Consider the following 22722-nt stretch of genomic DNA (forward strand, 5'->3'; position numbering starts at 1 on the left):
AGACAGTCGCTGGTAACGATATTATGAGGCGTAAACGTACGCTGCATGAGAAAGTCTTTGTCCGTGAAAGTCGACGAAATCAACGGATTTCTGAGGGTTTTTTTCTTTGCACGTACTCGATATTTGAGGTGAGTATGTAGATGATGGCAAAATTGAGAATGCTGGGTGTATATTTTATGTTGGAAAATCTCGTTTCGTTTTCGCGGACCGACCATTTTTTTCCTTTCTTGGACGACATTATTATTCACTTGACCTTTTTTGGTCTCAAGAGGGCGCTAGTTAAAATGTCCTAGTTAGTATGGTAACATTCGCGTTTTGTACTTGCGTGATTAGTACATGCGAATGGATACTAGACATAGGTCAGCGCTCATTATTTTGTTCAGAAAAAAATGATTGCTATCAGCCCTGTTAAAGACTATGGCGTGTCAAACGTTGCATTATTCGATAATGTACAATATATGTGCGATGTTTCTCATATATATGCGATAATTGTCACATATGTGCGATATTCATTTGATGTATGCAATAAATGTAATATATATGCAATAAATGTAATATATATGCAATAAATGTAATATATATGCAATAAATGTAATATATATGCAATAAATTGTAATATATGTGCGATAAATTGTAATATATGTGCGATAAATTGTAATATATGTGCGATAAATTGTAATATATGTGCGATAAATTGTAATATATGTGCGATAAATTGTAATATATGTGCGATAAATTGTAATATATGTGCGATAAATTGTAATATATGTGCGATAAATTGTAATATATGTGCAATAATTTGCAATATATGTGCGATAATTTGCAATATATATGCGATAATTTTTAATATATTATGTTTGATAATTTTGTAGTATATTATATGCGATCATTTGTATGCGATGTTTTGTGATGGTATACATATGCGATAATTTAATATACATGTGCGATGTTCGTTCTTATATATGTGCGAAAACGGAATTGTGGGATATAGTATGACTTCCTGTCCACTTGATCCACGTATCCGTTATGTTTTAGATCGGGCCAGACTATACTCTGGACGGTATAGTATGGTTCCTATGGTTCAATGAGATTGGCGTAGGGTTTATAGTGATGGTCAGGGTACAAGACTCGAGCAGCGTATTTCCGAAATAGCCAGCCAGCCGCGTATTCGGATAATAGAACACATACAGTACAGGGAGGTGACAAAATGTTGCATTTTGCTCAAATCTGAAGGTGAAGATCTGTTTTACTCGAACGAATTCTGCAATAATAGCATAGTTTAGATATGTTAATTGATAATATGTCAATTTCATAGCTTCACATGATTAAAAAAATAATTTATAAAAAGTGAAAAACATTAACAAAACGTCAAAAAATGACCCGCAAACAAAAAGGCAAAAATTTTCATTTTGTATTTTTTGCACTTTTTAATATGTCAAAAAATCATCACTGTGAAATACAAAACCATAACTTGAAAAGAATTTATACCCTTCGTTAAAACAAAACATTTGATTTGTAATCCAGAACTTTCAAGACTAATATAGTGGGCGTATCAAATTTTGGAGCTGGGTAAATTTGGTTCACTATCTAGTGGTTAATTAACCACAGTTATTCTGACGCCATTGTCAATGTACATTCCGCCCAATTACATAGACGGTGGATTTAAACACAATTTGAAAAGAATTTGAACCCTTCGTTAAGACAAAAAGTTGCTTTCTTGTTCCAGAATCTTGAAGGAAGATAGACTAAACGTATCAAATTTTGAGCTGGCTAAATTGGTCAACTGTTATTGATTCTGCAATAAAAAGAAAATGTTTGTCTTATCAATTACTAAATAAATTGTTTTATTGTTCGTAAGCATATACTCTTATGTTTGAAAGAAAAACACTTCTATTTCCAGGTGACTTTAAATTGTAGAACAGTTAAAGTTAGTAAATTACCGAGCTATATCTAAAACACTCATGATTGATTATTTTTAATTGTTGTCAATAAAATTTAAAAGTTCTTGTGCTATAAAAATTCCACTGTGTCTTGTTTGCAAAATCACTGTTTTTCAAATTTTTGGAATATTAGTCACCACATTTATAGTTATGTCAGCCGCGAGCAAAAGGTGGTGACACCCTTCGATAAGACAAACATTTTCTTTAAACATTTTCTTTAAACATTTTCTTTTTATTGCAGAATCAATAATAGTTGACCAATTTAGCCAGCTCAAAATTTGATACGTCCAGTCTATCTTCCTTTAAGATTCTGGAACAAGAAAGCAACTTTTTGTCTTAACGAAGGGTTCAAATTCTTTTCAAATTGTGTTTAAGTCCACCGTCTATGTAATTGGGCGGAATGTACATTGACAATGGCGTCAGAATAACTGTGGTTAATTAACCACTAGATAGTGAACCAAATTTACCCAGCTCCAAAATGTTTTTCACTTTTTATAAATTATTTTTTAATCACGTGAAGCTGTGAAATTGACATATTATCAATTAAAAATTCTAAATTATGCTAATATTGCAGAATTCGTTCGAGTAAAACAGATCTTCACCTTCAGATTTGAGCAAAATGCAACATTTTGTCACCTCCCTGTACTGTATGTGTTCTATTATCCGAATACGCGGCTGGCTGGCTATTTCGGAAATACGCTGCTCGAGTCTCGTACCCTGACCATCACTATAAACCCTACGCCAATCTCATTGAACCATAGGAACCATACTATACCGTCCAGAGTATAGTCTGGCCCGATCTAAAACATTACGGATACGGGGATCAAGTGGACAGGAAGCCATACTATATCCCACAATTCCGTTTTCGCACATAATAGAACGAACATCGCACATGTATATTAAATTATCGCATATGTATACCGTCACAAAACATCGCATACAAATGATCGCATATAATATACTACAAAATTATCAAACATATATTAAAAATTATCGCATATATATTGCAAATTATCGCACATATATTGCAAATTATTGCACATATATTACAATTTATCGCACATATATTACAATTTATCGCACATATATTACAATTTATCGCACATATATTACAATTTATCGCACATATATTACAATTTATCGCACATATATTACAATTTATCGCACATATATTACAATTTATCGCACATTTATTACAATTTATCGCATATATATTACATTTATTGCATATATATTACATTTATTGCATATATATTACATTTGTTGCATATATATTACATTTATTGCATACATCAAATGAATATCGCACATATGTGACAATTATCGCATATATATGAGAAACATCGCACATATATTGTACATTATCGAATAATGCAACGTTTGACACGCCATAAAAGACTATAAAAAAGGCGTTTTTTTCAGTTTCCGGCATTCTTGAAAGAAAATATAATTAAATCTACAATGTAAGAAACGCTGGTTTGTTTGAAAAAAGATAGAAAACTTTGTGTGATTTTGTAATACTAATGTTAAAGTAACATCAACATGCCAATTCATGTTGAATATTTTTTTTTAATTTTAACAAACAACAAACAAACAAACAATCAATCTGCAACCTTAAATAATGGATGAAGAAGTGCTACAACCATTCTAAATATGAATAATTCATAGTCATGATTATTTAGTTGTATGTTTACATCAGTGACAATTGAACAAAGGATTTCAGGAACTTTTTCAAAATGTCCACAGATTTACATTAAATTTAAAGTTAACTTACACACAGTTTCGAAGAGAATTTGAAAGCTTCAATTTAATTCAATTCAATTCAATTCAATTCAATTTATTTATTTCATCACAGATTACAAGTAAAAAGTGAAAATTGTTTTCCCTGTATGCACTAAAAAGATTCAAATTTGATACTTAAAGAAAAACAAAATCAAATATTACTTACAGAGGTCAAGCTGAGTATGTTTTGGAGGCGCGAAGTAAAACGACGAAAATTATTTTACTATGTGAAAACGTATTAAACAGTTATGATATTATCATACATGTACCATTACTGGTTAATATGTTTATCATTATTTTCTAACTGTGTAAGTTTAATATTAATCTGTGGATATGGTGTTTTTTATGTCTGAAAAAAGTACAGACCCTTTAACTGACGAGAAGTCTGCAGTTACAAAAAAATGTTTATTTTTCCAGAATCTTCAAATTCAAAGGTCAAACCGAGAAGCAATCTTCAAATAAATATATTTATCGAGTATTATGGGGGCCTATGACTATGTGTGAACGCCCCCCACCTCCCCCCCCCCCCCCAACAAATCCCAGAAAACCACAATCATCTTCCATGCCTAATTCTGACCGACACTTTTACAAACCTTGACATTAAAAAACAAATCGCTCAAGTTAGGTCCAGAGTGCCTTATTTGTATAAATTTAGACTCAATCAATTTTGGGGGATTTAGTGATGCTTCAAAAATAAGCTGAAGATTCGGAGTTGTTTTTTAGTTTTTTAGTAAGCACTAGTTACCTACGAATGCACATTTGCCGTTTATTTTGAATAACTGATTTTTTTTGTCAATGGTTTATTAACTGTATCAAGGGAAATGGAGTTCATTTAATAAGTTTTGCAATTAATCTTTTTTTTTAAGTGACGGGAATCATATTCATTGACATCCTAAACTGGACCATTACACAGTATGAAATTGGGTTCAGATTTTTTTTTTTTTTTTGAGGGACAGAAAAATATTTGCACACTGACTTGACTGACTCATTTTACATTTATAGCACAAGTATGTCAATTTCTAACCATCTGATGACAGAGCCGTCTGTAAATTCTTTGTATGCAGGACCATTCCACAGTCTAAAAAGGGTGGTCAGATTTTTTTTGGGGGGACTTGCGTAATAGCACATGACTCATGTATTAGCACATGATGTAAATTTCTAACCCTCTGATGTAAGTGGAGCAGTCTGTAAATTCTTTGTATACAGCAGGACCATACTGTAATACTGTATTTGAAATGACCTTGGGAGTCATATTCATTGACATCCTAAACTGGACCATTCCACAGTATGAAATGGGGGTCAGATATTTTTTTTGTTTTTTTTGAGGGACAGAAAAATATTTGCACACTGACTTGACTGACTCATTTTACTTTATAGCACAAGTATGTCAATTTCTAACCATCTGATGGTGGAGCCGTCTGTTAATTCTTTGTATGCAGGACCATTCCACAGTCTAAAAAGGGTGGTCAGATTTTTTGGGGGGACTTGCGTATTAGCATATGACTCATGTAAATTAGCACATGTCAATTTCTCACCCTCTGATGTAAGTGGAGCATGCAGTCTGTAAGTTCTTTGTATACAGCAGGACCATACTGTAATACTGTATTTGAAATGACCTTGGGAGTCATTTTCATTGACATCCTAAACTGGACCATTCCACAGTATGAAATGGGGGTCAGATTTAGGCCTGGGCGAATTATTAGAATATCCGGTTAATGGCGAATAGGTTTTCCTATCCGTAACCGCGAATGCCTTTTTTTTCTTAACCGGATATCCGCATAGGGCGCCAATACCTATTTACAAACCGGATATTTCTGTAATTACAACCGAGTAACCGGATATTCTTTAATATCCGAATATCCGCGGACGTCGGGCGACAACTGACATGAATGTTTTCTCTGAATCCTTATGAAACTTCTATTAAAACAGCATAAAACAGCATATATTAAGCATTTAACTATGCTCACCTCCGTGAAGAGTTAAAACAATGACATTTCTGACGTAATTTGTTCAAAGATTACAAAAGTTTTCCTTCACGTAGAGTCAATCACGATCAAAAGAAAAAAGCAAATCGCCATCTTTAAATTAGATCCGGTCATTTTTATGAATGAACCGAGTGACACTGTCTAAAACTTATATCAATCCGCCCATATGATCTCATTCACAAACGAACAGCGCCCTCTAGCGGCAAAAAAAAATATTTTTTTTATTTTTTATTTTTATTAAATAGCGCCCTCTAGCGGCGAAAAAACTATTCGAATATCCGGTTAATTTCGGATAGTTGGCCAGCGGTATCCGAATAACAAAATTTCACTATTCGCCCAGCACTAGTCAGATTATTATTTTTTGGAGGGACAGAAAAATATTGCACACTGACTTGACTGACTCATTTTACTTTATAGCACAAGTATGTCAATTTCTAACCATCTGATGGTGGAGCAGTCTGTAAATTCTTTGTATGCAGGACCATTCCACAGTCTAAAAAGGGTGGTCAGATTTTTTGGGGGGACTTGCGTATTAGTACATGACTCGTGTATTAGCACATGTTGTCAATTTCTCACCCTCTGATATGAGTGGAGCATGCAGTCTGTAAGTTCTTTTCTTTGTATCATACAGCAGGACCATACTGTAATACTGTATTTAAAATGACCTTGGGAGTCATTTTCATTGACATCCTAAACTGGACCATTCCACAGTATGAAATGGGGGTCAGATTATTTTTTTGAGGGACAGAAAAATATTTGCACACTGACTTGACTGACTCATTTTACTTTATAGCACAAGTATGTCAATTTCTAACCATCTGATGGTGGAGCAGTCAAATTCTTTGTATGCAGGACCATTCCACAGTCTAAAAAGGGTGGTCAGATTTTTTGGGGGGACTTGCGTATTTGTACATGACTCGTGTATTAGCACATGATGTCAATTTCTAACCCTCTGATGTAAGTGGAGCAGTTTGTAAGTTCTTTGTATACAGCAGGACCATACTGTAAACTGTATTTGAAATGACCTTGGGAGTCATATTCATTGAAATTCTAAACTGGACCATTCCACAGTATGAAATAGGGGTCAGATTTTATTTGTTTTGAGGGACAGAAAAATATTTGCTTACTGACCGACTCATTTTACTTTATAGCACAAGTATGTCAATTTCTATCATCTGATTGTGGAGCCGTCTGTTAATTCTTTGTATGCAGGACCATTCCACAGTCTAAAAAGGAGGGTCAGATTTTTTGGGGGGACTCGTGTATTAGCACATGAGTCATGTAAACTAGCACATGATGTCAATTCCTAACCCTTTGATGTAAGTGGAGCTGTCTGTAAGTTCTTTGTATACAGCAGGACCATACTGGACCATTCCACAGTCTAAAAGGGGGGGTCAGAATATTATTATATTTTTCTTTGAGGGACAAAAAATGTTTGCACACTGACTTGACTGACTTGCGTATTAGCACTAGATGTCAATTTCTAACCCTCCGACAAGCCATCTTTGTATGCAGCGTTTAGCACTTACGTTATCACCCCCTCCCCCCCCCTTCCACCCACCCATGCGATCAAACTGTGTGGGGTTGCCTGGTGAAAACATGTCACTCAAAATCATCAATTTGAGGACAAAGTGAGATTAGAATGGTAAAAAAATGTAAAAAGGAAAACCCATTTAAATGTCTGTGTTTACCTAAATCCAGAAAAACGTTTATGAAAATATGAAGATCAAAGCTTGATTCCCTCAAACGATTTCCGATCCGAATTACATGTAACATAGAATTATAAAAACAAAAGTCAATGATTCCAAGATTTTAAGATGCTATGTCAGATTTTTGGCCCCAAACATTAAAAAATTGATATTTTTTTTGAGTGAATGGTATTTCAACGAGTATCACCCGCTCTAACGAAAAAAAGTTTAACTTTTACTTTTAATGGTCAGGAACCATGAACAAAATTTAAAACGTTTCTTATTAAACACATAAAAATTGGTCGTGTGATATATTGTCGGGATCCCGACAAAAACTAATTTTGAGCACTTTATTTCACTGCTACTAATAATTGGCGGACTTTTTCGAGCAATGGCTCAAATGAAAGCTTGTAACTTTCTCGACTTTCTCGAATCGGCGAAAAATCTGACATAGCATCTTTCAGAAGACATCAAAACATTATTATTTTTGTTTGAGCTTCTCAAATAATAGCTTCATGATATCCTAATAATTCAATATTCATAATTTTTTTTTAACATGAAACAATCAAATCTTTTGCTATGCCACACGTAATGGTGCATGTATAGACTCGAGACTGCCAAAAGTGTAAACATGTTTAAATGTATTTATTTGCAGAACTGTATACATAAGTCATCACATGGTAGTGCCCTCCCATACCGCCAGTTCGTTCACAAAATTATGAGCAACCAGCCATACAAGTTTACAAGCCTTCACAAGCAAAAGTCTTCTTCAAAACTTTGAGCCGCAAGCAGCCGGACCAATTTCATAAAGCTGTTTATCGGTAAGCAAATTTGTATGGTTGTTATTGCAATACAATATGTTCCCATCTCAATTTTGGATTGACTGACTTTTTAGGGTCACAGGGTTTAAGTACTCTTTTGTTAATCCCGGCCAGCTTGAAATGGGTTGTCTTTGTCCTTATGAGTTCCCTGCTCTTCCTTCCCCCACCATGTCTTCCCGTCCTTTCCCAATCTACTCTAATCTCTCATCTACTCTTCACCATGATTCTTGTTGTATCCAAACCTTATGTCAGTCATCATCGTTCATGACCAGTGCTTTAGTTGCCATTATTTAGCATCGTGTATGCCTTTATGTAGTTCTGTTCAACATATTTGTTTATTTTGTCTTTTACTAGTACTATATGTATAATCTTATCTGCAATTGTATTGTTATTATTATTGTTCTTTATGAAATGACCAAAAATAATAATAGTACAAATGTGAAAGTGATGTAAGCACAAAGTGTATTTTCACATGTTTTCTTTTTGCTTACACCACTTTCACAAATTAATGATCAAAAATACTTTACGGCACATGGGCTGAACACAATGGTTTTCACTAGACAAACCAACAATAAACAGGCTACTTTTCGCAGTTTGCTTACAATAAGCAGAGATAATGGAATTCTGCTTAGGACTGCTCTGTAAGCAGAAATCTGTAAGCAGAAACTGTCTGCTTACACAATTTTGAGAAATCAGACCCAGGAAACAAAGTAAGAATTTAAATGAAAAAAAAAAAAATGTTCAGTGGAAAAGTGGTTATTGCACAGCTAGACAGTTACACATGTGTTTATTAATTAAAAAATAAGAATATCAGCAATTGCATCCTTTCTAATAACAATGTCTTATAAAGCTATTTAGGCCTATAGATTAGATTTAAAGACAGTGGACACTATTAATAATTGTCAAAGACCAGTTTTCTCACTTGGTGTATCTCAACATATACATAAAACAACAAACCTGTGAAAATTTGTGCTCAATCGATCATCGAAGTTGCTAGATAATAATGTAAGAAAAAAAACACCCTTGTCAAACAAATTTGTGTGCTTTTACATGGTTGATTTCGAGACCTCAATTTCAAAACTTGAGGTCTCAAAATCAAATTCGTAGAAAAATACTTCTTTCTCAAAAAATATGTCACTTCAGAGGGAGCCGTTTTCTCACAATGTTTTATACCATCAACCTCTCCAAATTACTCATTACCAAGAAAGGCTTTAGCTAATAATTATTTTGGGTAGTTGCCAAAAGTGTCCACTGCCTTTAATCTAATCCTTATCTCATCTAATAGAAATGAATGGTTATTTAAGTCAAAAGTTAGCCAACTTTGGACATTTGCATATTTCGAAATACCTACGCAAGAATGACAACAACCTCCCATTCTTTGTTTATAAATCTTAGTCGTTTTTAATTCAAAGTTTAAAAATAGTCAATCAAAACAAACAAGCATCTTATTAATATTTGTGTAAACAACCGCTTTGTTTTTTTGTTTTTTTTATAGGAGAAAACAACCGAGCAATGTCACGATACCACAGAACTTGTTCTTCAGTTGCCTTGGCAATCTCTTGTACATGCCCTCTTTGATGATCTGAGCTCAATCAATCAACCAGTAAGATGGATTCACAAGGAAACAGATGGGCTATGGACAATGCACTTCATCACTTCACTGCCCCTGGGTCTGATGTTCGGACGCCAGGACTATCAGGGAACGCCTTTGGGATGCAAGAGTACCCAGGTGACAGTGCGCCTCAAAGACTCTTACCGACAACGTCATGTCAAAGTGGTCAGCTGCGATGTGAGGACAATACTAACAACTTTCAAAAGCATCCGACTGGTTCTTTATCTTCAAATTACTCGGACCATAACATGAGCACTCGGCCATCTGATTTCAGTTGGGACACTGAAGTAGCAAGACCAAATTTGCTCAACTTTGAAGACAAGGATTCCGACAGAATAGAAAAAAACTTGCCTGCATACCCGGAAAGCCGTCAGGTAGAGCCGGAAGCTTTTGAGGAGGACATGTCATGGACAAGTGATATTTTATCTGCAGATTCTCAAATGAACCTAGATGACCAGTCCTTTGAAACCAACAATGAAGGGACAGTCGAACAAAGGGAAGCTAGCCTTGTCGACGAACTCCTGTTTTCTAACCCTATCACTAACGACATCACTGGGCCGCATGCTACTCAGAACTCCAGTACTATTTCTCAGCAGATTTCTCCACTTCGACAATTTTCTTCAGCACTTGCTGATGAGTCCATTGACATGTTTAAAGCAGCATGGAAGACGCAGATGAAACTGATTCACAACTTGCAATACATCGTCAGGATTCCTTTGCCAAGAGTTGCAATTCCTTTGAGAGGGACTTGCTTTCCCTCAGTAGAGTGCAGAAACAGGTGCCGGAATCTCCCCTACACTCCGACCATTCTCATTCTTGGAGCTCTACTACTCCAAGCCAAGAACAGAACATAAAGACAGATATGCCAGAAGACCTCAACATGCAAGACCCTGAAAACATCTGCATGGATGATTTGTCTGAACCTCTTAAACCAAGTGGAATTGATCCTAGTAATATTCATTTATTAGACAAAACGGCAGATCTCTCTATAAACGCCAACAGCCCATGTCAGCATCATACAGGAAAAGACAAAGACCCCATCTCTGGTGCAATCACGAATACTTCCAACAGAAGCACAGATATGCAAAATGTTACTGAGCAACGTTCGGAAGAAGTAATCAATACACATGGTATGCTTAATGTAGTTGAGAGTCAAGTTGAGAAGGACCAATTTTCAGTAGAATCTTCTAGAACTGATCAAGAGCAATCTGAAATTATCAGCAGCATAAGAAATGATAAACAATCTCAATCCAATCAAGACAAGGAGAATGTGCAAGATGTAGATGAGAAGTGTAAGGATCGCAGTATTGGGAAACAAAATGCTTGTCTTGCACCGCAACCTTTGGTCATCACACAACCTACAGAAAGTGATACAGACATTTTGAGCAAGTCCCCAAGTTCTCCGTTGTCTGAAGGGTCTATCATGTTTCTTTCTGACATTGACGATCAGAATTTCACAGACGATGAGCAGGATGTACAAACTAAGGAGAATGCCAAAGACACAAATGATGATATCCATAGTATCCTCTTCAGAGCAACAGAGCCCGACTCTACCACATGTATCGCTGATGGGCCATCACGTGAAGAATCTGCTGATGACAGAGAATGTGGGGCAAGAATGTCTGGAGAATCACAGGGTGACGACAAATCCTCTGATGGAGTAGATGATGCAAGGAGGCAAGCCGGAAAGGACAAGTCATCAATGCAATGCAGAGAAAACAAGGACACAATTCTATCTGATACAGGTGAAGACATTAAGGTCGACTCAGGGAACATTCTAAATGTCGATACAGAAACTGAAAAGGATGCAGAGGAAGCGGTCAAGAAAAAACAGGTAGAGGATATTGTTAACCAAAGTATTGAGAAAGTTCCTGAGATCATCAAAACAGCAGGTCAAGAAAGTTTGGAAAGCAGTACCCAAGAGGTTTATGATCTCATCAGTGATGATGAAAAAGACAGCTTGGCAAGTGATGAGAACACAAGCGATGGACAGGGTGGAGATGGAATTGTCGAGAACAAACATGAAGAGGATATTGTTGACCAAAGCATTCAGAAAGTTCCTGAGATCAAAACAGCAGGTCAAGGAAGTTTGGAAAGCAGTACTGAAGAGGTTTGTGACCTCATAAGTGACAATGAAAAAGACAGTGATGATAACACACTCATTGAACAGGACACTTCCAAGCAATGCGAAAGTGGGAATACTGATGACCAATCTCTTAGAGAAGGTAGCCCTCTAAGTCAAGAAGGAGATGCTGATTGTATGATGCATGAAACAGACAACAATGGCAAGCATGACAGGAAAGAGAACAGTGAAGCCAAAGATCAAGAAAATGATAGCACCACCCAGGAACTGGAGAGAACTATTGATGAGCACTCTGAGAGTGAGCATAAAGATCAAGAAGATATTGCCAAACCTCAAGAGAGGGACAGTCTTGTCGAACCTAAATCTGGCGAGTCCCATGGAGATGGTCGTCTTGCCAAGGAAGTAGCTCCTAGCTCTGACTGTTCACACATCAACCAATATGTTGATAAGTCACAAGAACCCATTTGCCTTTTAGATTCAGACGAGGAACAGATATTGGGTTTAGTTCCCCTGTCAGGAGATTCTGTTTCAGGAGTTTGTAAGGGAAAACAGATAGCTCAAAGCCATGTGGAGGCAACAGAATCAGACTCCATTCTCAAGGAGAACCAAGAAGATGGACAGGAAGAAAGTGATGACGATGATGTTCTTGTTGTTGAAAATGATGCTCAAGAAGTGATAAGTGTTGATGACAGCTCAGATGAAGATGATGCAAGTACAGACCAAACCACTGGAGCAAAGAACAGTAAAGCTGCCAATGATGGTAAAAAAGTAAAAGCAAAAAATGACTGGTCGTGCCAAATTTGTGGAAGCACCAACAAGTCACTAAACTCACTAAAGTTACACGTACGACGTAGCCACAACCTAATTATGGTCCACAGAAAGGAAGAGATGAAATGCAAAATGTGTTCCTTTACTGGGACCTGGCAGAAGATTAAAGAGCATATAATTAAGGACCACCAGACTCCTCTTAAGTGGTATGTGAAGAATCAAGAGACGACAGAGATAACCAAGTTACCAGCATCAGGCCCTGAACTCCCTGAAGATTCCTTGTTGGCGCAACCAGTGTTAGTGGATCCAAAGGCCAGTGATCAGTCCAAGACAGCAGACACTTCACCATCTGGCTCAAACAGGCAAATCTACCTCATCAAAAAAGTCACTTCAATTGAAGAACCTAAGAAAAGCACTTCAATTGAAGAACCGAAAGAGACAAGTAAGAAATCAGGACCAGGAAGACCTCTCGGCGTCAAGACCAAACCCCAGCAAAGTAGATTTCAAACCATGGATCAGTTGAATAGTGTAATTGCAACTTCAGTGTTAAGTAAGAGAACTCAAGGTCAACAGATAGCACCTAAAAAACCTTGTATGGTGAATTCTTCCTCCCAACCAAGTGGAGATCCAACTTTAAAGGAGCTGGAAAGCTCTCCTGGAACTTCAGTTTTAACTAGAGCATCACATCGACCAGCAACGTCATCGTTCCTAGCTCCGGGCACAATCATTCATGATTCAGGCCCATCGGTAAGGACAATGACGGTATTAACTGCAAGACCGGATACTGACTTGCACGATAACAGACGAGCGGTTGTAAACAGAGAACTCAGTGCTAAAGTGAGAGAAGTCTTCCAAAAACAGACTGCTGGTGGGCCGCCTCTGGTGACCAAAATCTCTGGCACGACCTATGTAATATCATCTACAAACGCTAAGGTAGGCTTGGGATTAAAAGCGCCCCAAGTAACAACCTTATCTCAGCCAAATAGTTATAAAATCGTGTTCCCTGAGAACATTACCCCTAAAATGCTGCAGGAAGCTGCCAGTAAGCAGACCTCACCTCAACAGGGTCAGGCTGGGTTTGTAGTGCGCAGTGTCTCCTCAACGACCCCAAATGTTTTGAGCATCAGCCCACCATCTCTAAATACAGCATTTTCTGTTCCAGTTACGAGGGGACCAGATACTATAGAAAATCAACAGCCATTTCAGATGACGGCTTCCAATGTTTTGCTGAATGCCGCCACAATGTCTACTGGAGGTTATTTACCTCCAGTATCTGCTGTTCCAGCAGTCTTTAATCATGAGTATTGTAGGAAAACGGTGGCTCTTGCAGTTACAACAACAGTAACAACAACAACTGCTTCTCGGGTAGTACAATCACCAAAGCTTACCTCAATAGATGCTGCTGTTGGTCATGCTAATATTAAGTCAACAATGTTAGGAGTGAAGCCTTCAACCGCATCCATCACCCATGCTGGTACTCAGTCAACAATGTTAAGGGTGACTCCTTCAACGGTACCCATCAACCCAACTACAGCAGCGAGGAGCACAATACTCAAAACACCCAGTGTGCAGAACAGGCATAGCGCCCCAGGGGGACCAGCGATGATGTCTTATGTGATCAAAGTACCCAAAGCACAGAGTAACGGACCTTCCAAGGACGATGGGCAGTCCTACCTTGTGAAAGTGCCTGTCAACCAGACTAATGTTTCAAAAAAACTCATGGTACACCTTCCGGTTGACAAGACATCTTTAGTAAAACATGCTGTTTGCATTGTCCAACCCCCTTTGCACACAAGTGATTCTGGGGCAAATCCTCCAGATGGGGGCAAAGCTCTGCAATCCATTCGCACCGACACTCCTTCTTTGGTAACCAACAAATCCCAAACTACAGGCGGCATTATTAACAGCAGGATAGGCGCACTTGCAACATCTTCCCCACCTTCTGTGCAGCCAAAAACTGTGCCTGTTTTAGAACCGATATTTGAACCAGTGGGTGAATCACCAAGTAGAATCAGCTTTCTCGCAAATTTGAAAGAACCGGCCTTGGATATTCAGCTTCTCAAATCTCAGTTCGAGGACACAAATACATTCAATGCAGCCGATCTCATAAACATTGACGAAAGAGTACAGTATGAATGTGCCCGCTGCAAGGAGTACTTCCCACAGTTGGTGCTGCTGCAGCTTCATCATATTGATTGCACAACCCACCCTCCGGCAGGAAAAATTCTGCCGATAGTTCACGTTCCGACGGCCATGTTGGGTGCCTTCTTCACAGTCTCCACTTCTGGATACTCCAGCGCTTGCATTCTGTGCTCCACATTGCTGCTTGGAAATGCTCGGAATGTTGAAGACCAGCAAGATTTCTCAAGTCACTTGAGTAAACATACTGAGCCGAGTGTGGCCATTACCTGTCTTGACGATACTCGGAAACTAGGCATACTCCAGACTAGGATGACAAGCCAGCAGGCCAAGGAGTGGGTGGACTTCATTGCCCCACCCTTCAGGATGGGAAATAAACCAACATCAACGCAGGAGGGTAACCTTGAAGAGTTTATTAATACCACAGGAATCTTGCACCAAGAATCGATGCTTCTTAGAAAGCGCTCTCGAAGAAACTTACAACCAGAACATGACCGAAGACAAAGCAAGCACAAGCATAAGAAGCACAAGCACAAACATAAGCATGGACACAGTAGGGACCATGAGCTGGCCAGGCAAGATGTGAACCAACCCTACAGAAGTTCAATCAAAACACAAGAAGGGTGCGAGGGGGAGTGGATCGAGCCAACTCCAAAAGGTTCGTCATCTTTGTTGGTGAGGAAAAAATCTCGTCCAGGATCTCTCAAACAAAGCATAACTAGCAGCCCGTCACAGCCCAAACCTCAACTGCCTAATTTGACACCTATGAAGGGGAAAAATCTTGCACCCTCAAAAGTCAGGCAGAGATTATTGAATGTTTCTGTACCAGGAAGAAGGAGCCTGCGGGGATTGGGACTTGACTTTGGGATGGGGTTGGAAATGTTGCCCTTGGATAGGAAGAAAAGGAAAGAAAAGTCTCTGAACTCAGAGAACCGACTGAAAGGGACTGAGAGGAAACAAACCCAAAGCAATTTGCCATTTCATTTACCAGACACAAAGATTGATGAGGTTATAGAGATTTTTTCCAGTGATGAAGAAATGGGAGGTACTCTTCCATATGATGAACAAAGTAGGATAGAGGATACACCCAGTACATCAGCAAGTCCTATTAACTCACAAAAACACAATCTAGAAGAGCCAGATGATCTGTACACAAAGAAACTGAAAGGAAACTCAGGGAAACTGTCTGCAAATGATGTCGACAGTGACAAAGAAAAGATGAACGTGGACGACAGTGATTCTAAAGATGCCAATTACTCAGATAACGTGGAAGGAGAGGACTCAACAAGTGATGATGATGATGATGAAGAGAATGCAAATGAGAATCATAGCAATGTTGATCCTTCTGAACGAGAGATTGAGAGTGACGGGGAGGATGCAAGCCCAGTGGACCTCCCTCTGTCCATGATAGCTCTTCATTACCAAAGAGTAAATAAGGACATGGAAAGTGTTGATATGGACTGTGACCCTTCAACCAGTAACTGCTCAGATCATGAGATGGAAACCATTATTTCCAAAGAGGGGGACAACACTTCGTTAGAGGGTACCAGCTCAAGTCATTCCCAGCAGGCATCACCTGCTTCATCTCAGGTGGTTCCTCGTATTTCATTGGAGGACCCTAAGTGTACATCTGCAAGAAGTAGCAGCCCAAATGATGACAACACGTTTTTAGATGGGTCAAACTCAAGTCACTGTCAGCAGGCAACGCCTGACCCATCTGAGGTGATTCCTTGTATTTCATCGGAGGACCCAATGTGTACATCTGCAAGAAGTACCCACAGGGCAAATGATGACAACTCATTGTTAAAGGTTACCAGCTCAAGTCATTCCAAACGGACATCACCCGGTTCATCTGTGGCAGCTCCTTGTATTTCATTAGAAGACCCTACAAGTACATCTGCAAGAAGTAGCAGCAGCGCAAATGATGACATCTTACTAGAGAGTGATGAGGAAGACAAGATGCCCATGTTGGAAAGTCAAGAACCTCAAACTGAACAAGCTGTTGATATTCGACCTTTGAGGGTAGAGAAGATAGGTGGAGAAACAGAATCAAAATCTTCAACTGCAGAGTCTGTTGATTTCAATTTAGATAGAGATTCAGAAGAAAAGGAGGACAAAGAAGATCATACATCAAAGATCTTGGAGAATCACATCATGGGAGAAAGGGGAGATGTTATCTTGGAAGATACCGCCCAACATGGAACAGATTTGCTGCACAGCTTTCCCACTAGCGGATCACCTGACAATGTAATCCAAAGTGACAACACAGCTCATACTGAGAACAGTCATATAGACCATCCCACACGACGGGACAGTGACTCGAGGGAAAGCTCTCCAACAAAACAATCCTCAAATGACGACTTCCAACAGGAGGACAGCAAGAGAGGCAGTTTCCAGCAAGTGAGTGATTTAGAGGATAGCTTTCAAATAAACACATTACCTGGAGATGATCTGTTGCTGGACGGCAGCATTTCACCGAGTAGCATCACAGATATGACAGAGGATAATGCTGATGATCATAAAATCAGTTTTGAAGAGGGCAGCATACAGCTAGAAACTATCTCAGAGAGGGAGCTTTCTAAAAACAGTTCTCATAGAGATGATTTACCACAGCAAGACGACAGTTTTGAACAGGAGTGTTATTCAAAAGGCAGCTTTCCATCAAGCAGGTCTCCTGAAGCTGTCCAAGTGGAAGACATTAGCATGAATAGCTTCCAAGGGGACAGTAGCTCTGTCGACAGCTTTCCTACCAACAAATCTCCAGCGGATGACTTCATTGTGGACGACACCACTCTGAACAGTTTTCAGCAGATCAGTAACTTCCTTGACTCTTCCAGAGAAAGCATTCTACACAAAGAGAGGGCCGGAGACAGTTTCCAATCAGCAACCAGACACAGATCTCCCGAACCTGAACTCATTGGGGCAGATGATGGTGCATATCATGACAGTGACGTCATAGAGTTGGACTCAGATGGGGACGAGATTACTGGAAATTGGTTCCTAGAAGACAGTGATTCATCAACCGGCAATCCCGTTGAGAACAACTCACCCACTAACTCCTCAGAGGCTGCTGCTCGAAGAAGCCCATTGCCAAATGATCTCAAAGATGATTCCATAACAGAGGTTGGGACTGCAGATGGAACCCAGGAATCTCAATTAGATGCAGAGACAAGTAATGACGGCTTCGAAATGAAGGAAAATATTCAGTCAGACATAACTGTGCTCGATACTTCTAAGAGAATTCAGAATTCGCTCGCTTCGGCAGAGAGTAATCTCTCTGATGTTGACAATGTTCAAAACATCTTTTCTGACAATGAGAGTAAATCCTCCTTTGGAGATGGTTTCGACGTTGAAGATTGGGAGGAGGAAGAAGAGGAACTTAACGAAGATGAGGTGTTGCACTTATCTAATGATGAAGATGATGGCATCTTAGAGGGTGATCCAGTTGAAGAAGCTTCTCTTGGTGTGTCGGAGCCCAGGTCAAGATTAAAAGGTATGGTTTACAGTGACTTTAATAATAATATAGTTCTTAAATAGCGCATTTCACATAATGTCTCAATGTGCTTTACATTAGTGCACTGGGGTGGATTTCACAAGGAGTTAAGACTCTAGTCTTATCTTGAGTTAGGACAAGATACTCGTCCTAACTAAGCCAAGAAACTCGTCCTAACTTAGAACTAGCCTTAGGTTTTCATATCTCACAGGAATGGCCCCCAGTTACACGATATTGCTACGTTTACGGAAGGGAAGGAAAAGGTTGTAATAAACTTAAATTTACAGAAAAAGGTGTGTATAACACTCTTCCATGTCAAGGTCACCTTTTATCCTATTCAGTACTGAATCTTCAACACAATTGTACCTTTTTTAATTTAGTCTTGCGTTATGCAAGTTCATACAACGTTATGGAACAACTAACCAGGGCCCAATTTCATAAAGCCTTTAAACACAAAAATTTTCTAAGCACAAACTTATTAATGCTTAGCAGAAATATCTCACCAGCCAAATGTGTATGAAGTTAGATTTTGTGTGACTGGTGCCCCACTAATTATATGCTAAGCAAATAAATTGCTAAGCAGTATTTTCTACTTAAAGACAGTCTCCTCACTTGGTGTATCTCAACATATGCATATAATAACAAACTTGTGAACATTTGACCACAATTAGTTTTTGAAGTTGCAAGATAACAATGAAAGAATAAACACCCTTGTCACATAAAGTTGTGTGCTTTCAGATGCTCCATTTGGAGACCTCAAAATTTAACTCTAAGGTCTTGAAATTAAATTCTTGGAAAATTACTTCTTTCTCGAAAACTACTCCACTTCAGGGGGAGCCGTTTCTCACAATGTTTATTCTACCAACCTCTCCCCATTACTCGTTACCTAGTAAGGTTTTATGCTAATAATTATTCTGAGTAATTACCAATAGTGTCCACTGCCTTTAACAGCTTTATGAAATTGTGCCCAGTTGGGACACAGACTGCGTCCCTTTACATATTCCAGTGCTACTGCCTTACAAAAAAGGGTTGTTGGTCAAAATCAACTATTTAGTGTTATATTTCTCCTTATTGCTCAAGGTGATAAACAGCTGGCCATCGACGATGATTTTACTCCTACGAGCAATCCAACACAATCGTACCTCAAGTCACCACAATCTACTCTAAACTCTGGGAAGGAGGCGGGAGAAACAATTGAGATGGAGGAAAGTCAGGCAAGACAATTGAATAACTTGAAGAGGAAAACTGAAAGTCTGAGGGAGGGGGATGCCACCTTAAAAAGATCACGGGTAGAGGGAGAAGGTGAATAAGGGAGATTCAGGGACAGACTCGGAGGACATTTTGGGGAATGAAATGACAACACACAGGCAGTCAAAATAATTGTGTTTTGATGCAAGAAATTGCACAGTTACTAATGTGCCCCATGTGATCAAAAACAGGTCACTTGTCGGTGTGCATACATGATTGAGGAAAGCATTTTGGCGAAATTTTCAATCTCTTGTTTGTGTTTTTATGAACTTACAACCAAAATAAATTTCTGAAAAATATTTGGTTATCTAAAGTAAGGCCATGTTTGACAACATTTCTCCTTCAAATGGCAAATCAAAATAAACAAGTATATCACTGCTGAAAATGGTTTTCCTGAAATAAGAAAACAAAATCATATTTCAAGAAAACTTTTGTTTGTGTCCCACTTTCCAAAATCTTATCAAAAATGTTTCAAGGGAGTGACACAAAAACTGTTTTCTTGAAATCAGATTCTTTCTAAATTCAAGGATGCCATTTTTAGCCATCTATGAATGACTGTGCAAAACATTCCCTGCATTTGTTTGGACTGCGAATTAGCATGGCCCCATGGCTGAAGACATTAGCTCTATTAATACGCTTTATAAAACACACCACACACATTTAGACCTATTTAAGACATTTATGGAAATTCAAGTTGTGACCAAAATAAACTTTTGGAAATCAGCTTTGAAGTTTTGCAGGGCCTATGTCATTGTTTCAAGGAATGTACAGGCAGTGGACACTATTGGCAATTGTCAAAGACTAGCCTTTACAGTTGGTGTATCTCAACATACGCATAAAATAACAAACCTGTGAAAATTTGTGCTCAATCGGTCATTGAACTTGGGAGATAATAATGAAAGAAAAAAACACCCTTGTTACACGAAGTTGTGTGCGCTTAGATGGTTGATTTCGAGACCTCAAGTTCTAAACCTGAGGTCTCAAAATCAAATTCGTGGAAAATTACTTCTTTCTCAAAAACTATGGCACTTCAGAGTGAGTCGTTTCTCACAATGTGTTATACCATCAACCTCTCCCCATCACTCGTCACCGAGAAAGGATTTATTTAATAAATATTATGAGTAATTACCAATAGTGTCCACTGCCTTTAATTGTGCTTATAATCGTAGGGTCCATCATTGCTGAAGTCTATCTGGGGGATATGTTTGCTCAAAGTGCTGGGCCAAAGGTTTGGGCTGGCCCGCCATCAGCACTGACCACCGTGGCTAAAACACTGACCAGGCATGATACTTGGTCCTTTGGGGGAAAAAAGTAGGATAATTTTATCAAGTTCAAGGGTTTACCTACATTGTGAAGGGTTTTACTTTCCAGGCTTTCCCCAAGGGCAAAACCAATTAAGACTAAAGCTGGCTTTGCTCTAAAGCGCCTAGCAAGCAGGACCATTTAGCTGGTCATTTGGCTGGTCTGTCAACTTTTTAAATAGTCCTTATTGGAGTTTCTTTTCAACATGTGTTTGTACCATGGGACTAGGTTGTTTGTAAGCAATACGAACAAACAATGGTTTTAGTGTCCTAGCCAGCAAGACTATTTTGACAGAATTCCGGCTGGTGCTTTGGTGTTTTAACTGACATTTGACCAGCCGACCAATGTAAGAGAGAACACTGCAAAGTAAGATATCATGCCTGAGGTTCATATGATTTGTACTAGGGACATAAGTAGTAGTACTCCAGTGACAGGGCACCAAGGCCTGATTTTTCACAGAGGCAACAAAATTGCCTTTTTGCCCCTGGTGCCTAGGTGCCCTTGAATTGCTACAGTTGAAATTTACAATTTTATCGTTGGATCCTCTTTACCTGTCCTTTCAAAAACGATGCATATATATAGGCCTCGGCACCCTCTACAAACTAACACTAGTGCAATAATTCCTACAAGATTATCCAATTCAGACTTTGCAATTATGTTCTCATTTTCGTACAAATTATAATACGTTGACATGATCGCCAATGCTGCACATGTTATTATATTAGGAAGAAGATTAAGAAACAATAAGAAAAGGTCAGTGAGCCTTTTTTGAGGTATGGCGGACGTGATACGCTCATCACACGCGGCGACTGATGGCACGCTCACCATAAACATTCGTGGTCAACAGGTTTACGTGTAATTGCCGCGCCGCCTAAAAAAATGCGCACTTCACTGAAAAACACAAGTTCTATTTCTATGGTCAATATGCACAAATTTACCCAAAACCTTAAAATGTTGTAGCAATGTGTTTGCCATATCTCAAAAAGGCTTATGAAATCTGGAGATTAATCTAGAAAATGTTCTTGGTGAAAACAGTGGTGATATTTCAAGATTGGGGTGAAACTAAAGACGAAGAACAAGTTTTAAAGTACAGCCAGAAGAGGTTTAGTTTGACTGGAAATACATGTTATGTTTTTTAAAGGCACTGGGGTGGATTTCACAAAGAGTTAAGACCAGTCTTATCTCGAGTTAGGACGAGTTACTCGTCCTAACTTAGGACTAGCCATACATTTTTCATATCTCCTAGGACTAGTCCTAAGTTAGGACTAGTCCTAACTCTTTGTGAAATCGACCCCTGGACACTATTGGTAGTTACTCAAAATAATTGAGTACAAAAAAACAGTTAAATCTGAGAGATGAGTCATTCATGAATTGTTTCTCGGATTTCTGCGGATCGGTGTCCATTTACAAATGCAGTTTGTTCCCCTCTGTCGCTATGCTCAAAATGGATGAATTTGATATTCTTAAGGAAAAAATGGAACAGTTTTGTTGCTGTGTTCTCAGAAAGTTGACACTATTCAGCTGATTGACTCTTTTTTCACCTTTCTACATGTTCTAGTTTCGCCCATAAATTGGCATTTCATTGACACAAAAAAAATCTTCGAACTGATAGAATGTCTACTCTGTGCTTAAAAAAGAAAGAAAAGGAGTTTTGGTCAAATACAAAACTAAGCCATTTGGGCCACTTCATCTAAAGAGTGTTTTGCTAATCTTCAGCAAAATTTTGTCGGGTTAAAATCTGTGGCATTATAATGTAAATCTTTTCCTGGTTCACACATGTTTTGTAAAGTTGGTCTTCCTGTCTCAATGCACTCAATAAACTTCACTTAATTAATAAACCACAAAGGATAACTGACCTGGT

At 38.5% G+C, this 22722-nt stretch overlaps 1 protein-coding gene across 1 annotated transcript; it reads left to right on the forward strand.

The window, feature by feature from the left end:
• Nucleotides 1–12: 12 nt before the first annotated feature.
• LOC139934324 (uncharacterized) lies at nt 13–21413 on the forward strand. The gene is given in 5 exon segments (XM_071928489.1): nt 13–128; nt 8051–8216; nt 9712–10491; nt 10494–18311; nt 19392–21413. Coding segments are annotated over 3 exon segments (8715 nt in total). The 5' UTR covers nt 13–128; nt 8051–8216; nt 9712–9824; the 3' UTR covers nt 19622–21413.
• The last annotated feature ends 1309 nt before the right edge of the window (nt 21414–22722 follow it).

Source organism: Asterias amurensis, chromosome 3 (genome assembly GCF_032118995.1).
Source record: "Asterias amurensis chromosome 3, ASM3211899v1".
Classification (NCBI taxonomy): Eukaryota; Metazoa; Echinodermata; class Asteroidea; order Forcipulatida; family Asteriidae; genus Asterias; species Asterias amurensis.